This window comes from Protopterus annectens, chromosome 6.part0 (genome assembly GCF_019279795.1).
Source record: "Protopterus annectens isolate FY-2018-M chromosome 6.part0, PAN1.0, whole genome shotgun sequence".
In the NCBI taxonomy this organism is placed as follows: Eukaryota; Metazoa; Chordata; order Ceratodontiformes; family Protopteridae; genus Protopterus; species Protopterus annectens.
The window spans coordinates 1912425353-1912435931 of NC_056737.1; the positions used below are offsets into that span (position 1 = coordinate 1912425353).

At 38.9% G+C, this 10579-nt stretch overlaps 1 protein-coding gene across 2 annotated transcripts in view; it reads right to left on the reverse strand.

The window, feature by feature from the left end:
* Positions 1–10579, reverse strand: part of PRKAG3 (protein kinase AMP-activated non-catalytic subunit gamma 3) — a 1357042-nt gene that overhangs the window by 113123 nt on the left and 1233340 nt on the right. For both annotated transcript variants that reach the window (XM_044075227.1, XM_044075226.1), the window contains one exon: positions 672–841. In XM_044075227.1, the coding sequence (XP_043931162.1) occupies positions 725–841 (117 nt within the window). In that variant the 3' untranslated portion in view covers positions 672–724. The remainder of the gene's footprint in view (positions 1–671; positions 842–10579) is intronic.

The window sequence follows — 10579 nt, forward strand, 5'->3', positions numbered from 1 at the left end:
ATCTGTAAAACTGTAGCTCTAAAAAACTTTTAAATATGAGAGAAAACAAAACATGGAGTAAATATTTGGAAACTGCAGCTCTATGAAAATGAATTTTAAATATGATAGAAATACAGAGTAAATTTTTGGTAAAAAGTATGTTCCAATAATTAAACAAACAAACAAAAATAAACAAATAAAGCAGAAGAATCTGGGTAAATTTAATCAAAAATGCAGTATTGGTGAACTACAGTGTGATGGAGATACTTGTTCTTTCTTATTGTACGTAAATACATTCCAGAAATGTAGAGTAAAGCATCCTGAGCTGACCCATACAGAAAAGAAATCTTTTATGTATGTGCTAAAATAGAATTGCACTAAAAACATAAAAGTTACAGTGATTCTATTTTGATACAGCCAACAAAACAATGAGGACCACATGGTAAATGCGATACTGAACCTCATTTGTGCTGTCTTCAGTAAATATGATGTAAATCTATGGACAAACAAGACTCACTACAACAGCAATGTAAGCAGCAAATGTTCAGCAAGGACAAATGCTTGCTGCATTACAAGGAGGGTAAATGCACATACAGGCACTTGTATTCATATTCCCATTTACACAGAGCACCAGAGAGCAGGCTGGACAGAGCATGGTGTGCAGCATGTGCTGTTCTCAGTGCCTACTGTACCTGAGCCGAAGAATGTGGAATGGTTTTCAAAGCAGAGTTCCGAGGGGCAGAGATCACGTGAAAAGAGCATCAATACCTGCTGGCGTCAACACCAAAGCTTGAAGAATGTCTGAGAGCGATACAATCCCTTTGACATGATTGTCCTCATCTACAAGCACCAAACGATGAACCTAGAGATTGAGACAAGCAAAAAAAGGAATGCAGTGTTAGTTATTAACCTTTTTATGAAGGCATATTTCAGTACAGTACAGGAAATATAGAAACAGACAGATAGGAAAAGTCAATTAAGATCTGAATCCAAGATGGGATGGCTCAAGGTTTGCTCAAAAGAATGTAAGCCCTAAGGTCTTGGCTTGATGTTAAGTTATCAAGTAACAAAGAAAAAAACAACAAGCAAGGAGATTCTCTGTCAAATCTGTATGTAGTATAACAGGTGGTGACTTGGACTGAAATTGCTGGTTTGCTAAATTCACTGTTTTTCAGTCATTTCTTCTGGATGCATATCTGTGCTTTTTACTTTTATCAATAAAGGATGGAGTCATTTTCAGTGCAACTCCTACATCTTTGTTTTTTCTATCAGTTTATTATCTTGAGTAACATGACATCCATGCAGGTGGTATACTTTTTTTGGTACTTACGTATTATTGCAACCACATTCGGAAGGGAATGCAGAAGCGTCTTGCTTTCTAAGCCGTTCTGCGGCTAAAAACTGTTGTCAGCTGCAGAAGCGGATTGCTTTCTAGATGTCCTGTGGCTGAAAACTGTTGTCAGTCTGTTTTGGGAACTGGTGTGGGTCACTGAAGTGTCAGTGACTCCCAAGAAAGCAGATGAAGAAATGAAACAAATAACGGAAAGCGAGGCAGCACCTGTTACTTCACACTGATGTTTACAAGGTTGAGATTGTGTTGTATTTGGCCGGAATAAGTAATGTTCAGTCCTGTCTGCATTGGCTGTGGGTAGATCTTGCCCTGAAAAATGTCATATTTTCACAAAAAAGTTCCAGTTTTGTTATCTGAAAAGGCACAGCATTTAGGAGGCATTCTGAAGTGAGCTATATTTGCAAGCACAGGTGAAGAGTAAGCAATCGTGTATGGGAGGTGCTAATCACTGCCGCATTCAATGCAAGCCCCAGTATAGAGTTAAGTGGCCATGGCATTACTACACTGATGATATGGGCAAACTGTTTACATCCAGGGTAGTACTGACTATGGTTCTTTACTGTATTGACAGAAAAAAAATACCTGTGAAAAATTTGTAGTCAGATGCAAACATTAAAACACACAATCATTCTGAAGACAGTTAGCCAATGTAATATGTACACAAATTCCCATGGTCCCAGAAAAATTTCAGGTCAGTGGCACACATTTCCCTAGACAGTTTCAGCACTTTCTTTCAACAGGAGAATGGCTTTGCAATGCGCTGCTTCTACAGTTCCAAATGCGGTTGTGATAATACGTAAGTACCCTTTTTTTCTTTGTGGCATTCATTCTGCTGGGTCTTCAGAAAACAAGATATCTGTAAACAAACCATAGAATCCCTACTTGTTTAACAAATCCAGAAACAAAATAAATACAATATCTTCAGTGGGATCATAGTTATGGTGTCAGATCTTATGGGAATTGTTATATATCTTAGGTTCATAGGTAAGGACCAGGTTAACTGCACTTTAGGGCTATTTTAAGCCTAGCCAGTTTACCTTTTTGTGTTCAAATTAATCCATCCCATTTGGTTACAGATTGACTTTCTCCATCCCTTGGTCAATAATTATATATTATCCCTAATGAGAATAACTGAGATCATACCATAAATAATTTGAGGGGACCCACACATGCTATAAAGTATTTAGGAGCTACCTTTCCCTTTAGTAGTACAGGGGACAGTGCTGGGGTAAATTTTCTGTTTCCTATCCATAGATCCAAGTTGGACTTGAATGTGGACAGGGATCAAATTTGTTTTATGTGGATGGGGGATCTGTTCTAAAGTAGTGGTATATTCTGGGATCTGTTCTAAAGTAGTGGTATATTCTGGGATCTGTTCTAAAGTAGTGGTATATTCTGGGATCTGTTCTAAAGTAGTGGTATATTCTGCAAGATATACCTGCCCCTCCAAACCTTCCTGCTGATGTTGCAAAGGAGGTTTATATCCCTAGACCGAATATTTCTGATCCCATTTGACTTGCTGATGTGCAGTAAATACATCAGTACTGGGTCAGAGGATGCCTTGTTTGCCAGACACAGGCCACCTTAGCAGTGTGTAGGATACCGAGTATAGTAACAGAACTTTGAGTTGGCCCATGTTTACATGTGGTTTAGGCCTTGTATTCTTTTAGTAAGGTATCTCTGTGGGTGTTCCAGTTGTTGCATGTATCTGGACAAATACATGACAAAGGGGGCATTATATTCACTGACTGACCTAATAAAGACTGAGTAAAGGAGGACAATGACACCCCTAGAGTTAGACAAAATTCCTTTGTTCATAAGGTGTGCAGGATAGAAGGCTTTTCTTATAACAATGGTCACATGCAGGTTAAAGGTTAGGTCACTGTCCACACAAGTTCCCAAATCCTGAACAACTGGGTTAACTCTTAGGGATGTGTTGTTAATGTGGTGGTTCCCTGGGATAGATGACTTCTCAAACGATACAACTATGCATTTTTGGCATTTAGTTTCAGTCCATGATTTTGGCATCAGTCATTTATTTGGGACAAACCTTCCTGTAGGATGGCTAAGTCATTTAAGGATTCAATGACTGCTCATAGCTTGCAGTCATCTGCAACCTTAGTCATCCAGAACCCTTTGGTAATGGCTTTTCCTTCAGAAAAGTACATGCCAAACAGGACAGGTCCCAGCTCAGAATTCTGTTATATGAAGACATCCACAGTATGGTATGTTAGTAATATATTCATTTAGCATTGTTAAATGTCTTTGTGTGATGTACTGCGATGGTGGTGCTGTGGTAGCGTTGTCGCCTCACAGTTAGACGTTGCCTGTTCGATTCTCAGTTAGAGCGTCTTCTGTGTGGCGACATGCGTGAATGAGCGTTCCTTCGTTGAAGGTTGTGTGTTAGGCCTGGCAAGCCAGCACGTAAAAATCTACTGCCAATCATTAGCAGACCGGAGTTCCGCTGTGGCGACCCCTAACCAGGAAAAGCCGAAAGACACAAATGTCTTTGTGTGATACTAATGAAAATTAATCCATTATATATTTTTAAAAACGATCATGTCACAAACTAGTTTGCTAACTCTTTATTTATTTTGCCTTGCTCTGCATATTAACTGGAGGCTTTCCCTTTAGGCCCAGTCTGAAAATGGAATAGCTCCCAGTATGGTTAACCCAGCTGAGAACACATAACATACATACATGCATACATACATACATACATACATACATACATATATAAATAAATAAATGAATAATTTTATCCTGTAGTATCCGGTACTTGATTCCTTCTGCCACCAAGTTATGTACTGTGTGACCCTGCCTTGTCACCTAGCCAGAACAGTACTCCCACATTTCTCCTGAAAAGACGCACAGATACCTTTACACTTAGTAAATTTACTTGATTAACAAATTCATGCAAAAGGCAGAACAGAAGAACATAAATGCTTTCTGTGATGAAGGGGAACATTTTTGTCCCACTCCTCAATAACCAACAGAGGTCATTGCTGGCAAAGATGACTGCTACTTGATGACAGTGGGCAAATGACTTAGCCATCCTGCAGGAAGGTTTGATCCAACTTGTGATGTGTGGAGTAGGGGTGGGGAAGACAGATAAGATGGAGGTCTGAAAGTAAAAAGTTAAATGCAATCTGCTACCTTGTAGAGTGAGAAATACTATTAAGGTAAGGCACGATCTGCTTGCAGTGGTGGAACTATGAGGCAGATTAAGAATAAAATCCTGCCAAGAGAAAAAGTGTTGCATGAAAATGCAACTTGACTGGTTAAAAAAGATGGGTTAAAGACTGTTGTAAATGAAAAAAAGTGATATATAAAGAAGTCTGAAAAGGAGAAAGGAAAGGGAGCAGTAAAAGAGGAAAAGTCTTTAAGAAGATCAACAAAACACACTGAACTGTGCTGAGTTTACCTGCAATGCGACTGTCATCATTTGAGAGTGTTAATTTTTCTGCCATCTGTGGAAATTTACATAGCCAAGTAATTCTTATTACAATGCACTTCAGCCAGTGAGACCACCGTCCACATTGCTGCTCCCACTAATGGAAAACCTCAGTGGTAGGGCAGTCTGCGAATCAGGCAATGTTACTATGAGGGTAAAATGCTGGTGGTAAGGCTTCAACCTCAAAGTAATCCTTTCTGAATTCCAGACAATGTCTAAATCTTATTATTATAATTATACATGACTATTAATATATCTCTAAACATAGTTGATAGACCCCCAACTACCAGTGTGACTTTTGTTCATGCAGATGTGATCTTCAATGTGCTGCAAAGCACTTTTAAAGGGACAATCCCAGTGTTTAAAATTCAGATCTGTGTTAAGCTGACAGAAGTCACCTCCACTTTGACACATCAGTTTCATTCCCACCCACAATATCATTTTAGTTTTAAATATCCTGTAAATCCACAGTTCCAGTCTTGTTTCAGCACCCAGCATGAACTAATCTTTGGATTTGTGTTCCTGTTTGACTTCCATTGGAATGGGGAGCTATGCCCCCAGCTCCTGGCTCAGATTTAAAATAAAAAAGCTGTTCAGGAAAGGGACATCAGAAAGAGAGAAAGTGTGTGTGTGTGTGTGTGTGTGTGTGTGTGTGTGTGTGTGTGTGTGTGTGTGTGTGTGTGTGTGTGTGTGTGTCTCTAGTTGTCTGCAGTATCCGTGAGTGCACATATGCTATTGGTTGCAAGTGTGTCTATGTGACTGTATGTGAGTGTATGTATACAGTATATGCAGGTGCATGAGTCACTGTATGCGAGTGTGCACGACTGCGTGTATGCGAGTGCATGAGTACATGTACATGGCTGTACGAAAGTTCATATGTATATAGGAGTGTGCATGAGTGTATGTATGCAAGTGTTTGCTAGAGTTCGTATGCAAGTATGTGATTACATGTATATGAGTGGGTGCGAGTGCATGCTATTTGAATGTGAGCAAGTGCTGTATGTATGTGTGAGCATGTATGAGTGTGTAGAGGGTTCAGAATTAGACATAAGGGAGAACATTATTTTTTTTTTAAACTTTAAAGCATGCATACCTCTCAACTGTACAGATTTTTGCTTCATACTTTTTGGTCTGTTCTCCTCATAAAATTTGTGTTTTTTTGGCAAATCGTTGAGGATTGAAATTCCTAAATAATGACATGCATTAGAGTTTTAGACTTATTTCCTTCTGAAAATCTATGCTAATACAAATCCTGTTATTCTGGCAACATTTTGTTTATAAGAGCAATATTTAATATCTTACCCTGCTTCTTTGGCCCATCATTATTTTAGGTTTTAACCAGATTTCTTGCACTAAGAGGTTGAGAGGTATTCACAGCTACTCAGGAAAAATAATTATTCATTTTATTGCAATATGCATTTTTTTCAGTTAAAACAAAAGCTGGAAATGTAAAATGCATCAAATATAACTCAACAGATGCATTTATTTATTTATTTATTATATTTATCTTTGTTTACTGGGAAAGTCTGGCTGGGTAGTAACCATTTTCAGAAGAGAGCGGGGGAGAAAAGCTCCATTTGCTTACATTGCATTATACTACGTTCCAGTTATCAAAGAGTAGCTATTAGTATTTCTGTTTACATTTATTCACAAACAGTGGATACATTTAGGCATTTTAAGATTTTACAGAGGTGGAAGTTACAAAAGAGAAAGCCCACGTGCAACTTAGTGGATTGTACAGGCAGCAGTTATGTATAAAAATTGTATTGTCATGTCAGTGAAAGGTTGAGAACATGTATGTGGAGAGTATGGTACAGTGAACACAAAGTCTTAATCTTGAGATGACCATATGCAAGGCCATTACTTGTTAAGATGTTGTTTAAACAGTAGTCTAAAACTATTAAGTTTGTCGGAGAGTTTTACTTGTGTGGGGATACCATTCCAGAGTTTAGCAATGTATTGGGAGTAGAGTGAGTCTCCTGCAACATTTGACTTATTTGTAAGTGATAAGAATTTGTTACTAGAATGGAGGTCCCTTGCTGGACAGTAGAGCAGTATTAAGTTTTTGTAATGCAGGGCATTTTCCTGGATGATGAATGAGTTTGTGTGCTGTAGTTAGTTGTGAGTAGTGTTAGGTAGTTGTGCAGTTCAAGCCAGTTTAATTGCTTTAAAAGAACAATCACGGTATTTAAAATGTGGGTACAAATTCAGGACGACCAAAGTAACACCCATTTTAGCAACGTCACATACATTCCTGCCCACAGAGTTGTTTTATTTAAATTATTTTGTATATCTTTCCCCAGTCCTGTATTAGTTCCCATTGTGCACAAAACCCTCATTTTTTTGTTCCTATCAGCTTTCTGGTGAAGTTAAACTTGGACTTGCATCTTTGTCTGCAGAAGAATTTATGTCTTTTCACTTTCTGATTTCCATCTTTCCTCCTAACGATTTTCTTCAGATAATGTATAAAGACATAACAGAAGAAACACATGTGGGTTGTACGGTGTTAAATATAGCTGCATAGTTTTATCCCCCAACACCAATAATGCAAGGCTTGTTTTCTGTTGCCATAGCAAAGACCAGTTTGGGGAGCTGAAGGAGATTACAGTACACTAATTTAAATGAGCCATGGAACCTATATTGAATGAAAGCTAACGGCTGCCGTTATTTTACACTCCCTAAGCAGTGCTTTTGCTATTTAACGAGTGTAAAATAAAAAAAAAGAAGAAAATTAAAAAAACAGAACTCTGTGTTTGTATGAGAGTACAAGGTAGATCTAGCAAGGCATTATTTTACACTCTCCAAGCAGCGTTTCTGCTGTTTAGCGAGTGTAAAAGTAAAAAAAAAACATAAGAAAGTATGTGCATGTGTATTTGTGCATGGTTATGTTTCTGTCTGCTTGTGTGAGTATGTGTGCTTGCATGAATGAGAGCAAAACTGTTTGTGTGTGTGTGTGTGTGTGTGTGTGTGTGTGTGTGTGTGTGTGTGTGCGCATGTATATACGAACATGAAGAGTGAAAGCAATCGAGCAGAAGCAGTTAAGAGATATGCATACCCCTCAACCTCTTCTCTCAAGATTGCTGGATAAAGCCAAAAATAAAGTGGACATGGGCTCAAAATAGGAACATATGTCAGTGTCATTGAAGTTCATGTGCAGACATGGACAAATGATTGAAGTGGCCCTAGGGGAAATGCTTCATTCTGATGTCCGGGAAGTGCTTGGGTATACAAGGAGAAACTACTGAAGTGGTTGTTAGGGGAAATGTTTCATTTGTTGTTGGTGAAGTGTTTGTATAGACATGAAAAAAATACTCAAGGATAACTGTGGGAAATGTTACATATGGTGTCAATTAAGTGTTTGTGCATACATGGACATACTACTGGAAGAGTTCCTGGGGAAAATCCTTCTTTTGGTGTCAGTAAAAGTGCTTGTCCAAGGATATTTGGGGGGAAATGTTCCATTTGGTAACAGTGAACTACTTATGCAGACATGGACAAACTACTAGAGCAATCGTTGGGGGAAATGTTTCATTTGATGTCAGTGAAGTGCTGGTGCATACTCAAAGAAACTACTGAAGGGATCATTGGTTGGGAATGTTCCATCTGGTGTCAGAGAAGTGCTTAGGCATACTTGAAGAAGTACTGAAAGGATCACTGAGGGAAATGTTTGATTTGGAGTTAATGAAGTACTTGTGCAGACATGGACAAACTGCTGAAGGCATCATTGGGAGAAATATTTCTTTTGGTGTTAGAGAAAGTACCTGTACAGACATGGACATACTACTGAAATGATCATTGGGGGGAGTGTTTTATATGGTGCCAGTGAAGGACTTCAACAATAATGGACAAATTACAGAAGGGTTCATTTGAGGAAATTATTTGTTTTGTCATCATTGAAGTCTTTGTGTGGGCATCATTGGGGGGAATTTTTCATTTGGTGTCAGTGATATGCTTGTGCAGACACAGACAATTTACTGAAAGGATTGTTTAGGAGAAATTTTCCTTTTGGTGTCAGTGAAGTGCATGGACACATGGAGAAACTACTGAAGGGATCATTGAAGGAGATGTTCCATTTGGTGTCAGTGAAGTTCTTGTGCAGGCATGGACAAACTACTGAGCAGAGCATTGGCAGAAATGTTTCATTTGATGTTAGTGAAGTCTTTGGGCCTACATGGATGAACTATTGAATGTGTGTGGAAATGGTTCATTTCATCTCAGTAAAAGTGCTTGCCCCGGGGTCATTGGGGGAAGTGTTCCATTTGGTGACAGTGAACTGCTTGGGATATATGGAAAATTACTGGAGGTATCTTTGAGGGAAATGTTTCATTTGGCATCAGTGAAGTGCTTGTGTAGGGATCATTGGGGAAATGCTTTATTTGGTGTCAATGAAGTGCTTGTACAGACATGGGCAAATTACTGAAAAGATTACTGGGGGAAATGTTTATTTGGTTTCAGTAAAAGTTCTTGTGCAGATGTGTACAAAATACTGAGGGGATTATTGGGGGAAATGTTCCATTTGATGTCAGAGTTCTTGTGCATACATGGGCATACTTCTGATGGGATCATTGTGGAAGGTCTGCATTTCCTTTCAGTGAAGTGGTTGTGTATGCACGCACAAACTACTGAAGAGATCATTGAGGGAAATGATTAATTTGGTTTCAGTAAAATTGCTTGTGCAGACATGAACAAACTACTGAAGTGGTCTAAAGGGAAATATTTGATGTCTGGAAAGCACTTGGGTATACATGGAGAATCTACTAAAGCAGTTGGTGAGGGAAATGCTTAATTTGTTGTCAGTGAAGTGGTTGTGCAGACATGAGGAAACTAGTGAAGGGATTGTTGGGGAAATCTTTCAATTGGTGACAGTGAAGTGTTTGGGCATATATGGACAAACTACTGAAGGGAAACACTGGGGGAATGTTTCATTTAGATTTCAAAGTGCTAAGTCAGACATGGACAATTACTGAAGGAGTTAATGGGAAGAAATGTTTCATTTGGTGTCAGTGAAGTGTTTGTGCAGACATAGAAAATTGACTGAAGGGATAGCTGCAGGAAATGTTACATATGGTGTCAATTAAGTGTTTGTGCATACGTGAACAAACTGCTGGAGGAGTTGCTAGGAGAAATGCTTCATTTGTTGTCAGTAAAAGTGTTTGTCCAGGGATCACTGGGGTGACAGTGAAATGCTTATGTAGACATGGGCAAACTACTCAAGGGATCATTGGGGAAATGTTTCATTTCGTCTAAGTGAAGTGTTTGTGCAGAGATTGTTGGGGAAATGTTTCATTTGGTGTTGATGAAGTGCTTATGTAGACATGCACAAACTGCTATAGGGATCACTGGGGGAAATATTTCATCTGGTGTCAGTGAAATGCTTCTGCAGACATGGACATACTACTGAAATGATCACTGGGAGAAATGTTTTATTTGGTACCAGTGAATGTCTCTGGCAATAATGGACAAACTTCAGAAGGGTTCATTTGGGGAAATTATTCACTTTGTCATCAGTAAAGTCCATGTGTATGCATTTTTTGGGGGGAAGTGTTTCATATGGTGTCGGTGATATGTTAGTGCAGACGTGGACAAACTACAGAAGGGATCATTTGGGAGAAATGTTCCTCTTAGTTTCAGTGAATTCATTGGCACACATGGAAAAACTACTGAAGGGATCCTTGGGGGAAATCTTCAATTTGGTGTCAGTGAAGTGCTTGTTTAGAGGTGGACAAACTCATGAAGGGGTCATTGGGATAAATGTTTCATTTGTTGTCAGTAAAAGTGCTTATGCAGACCTGGAC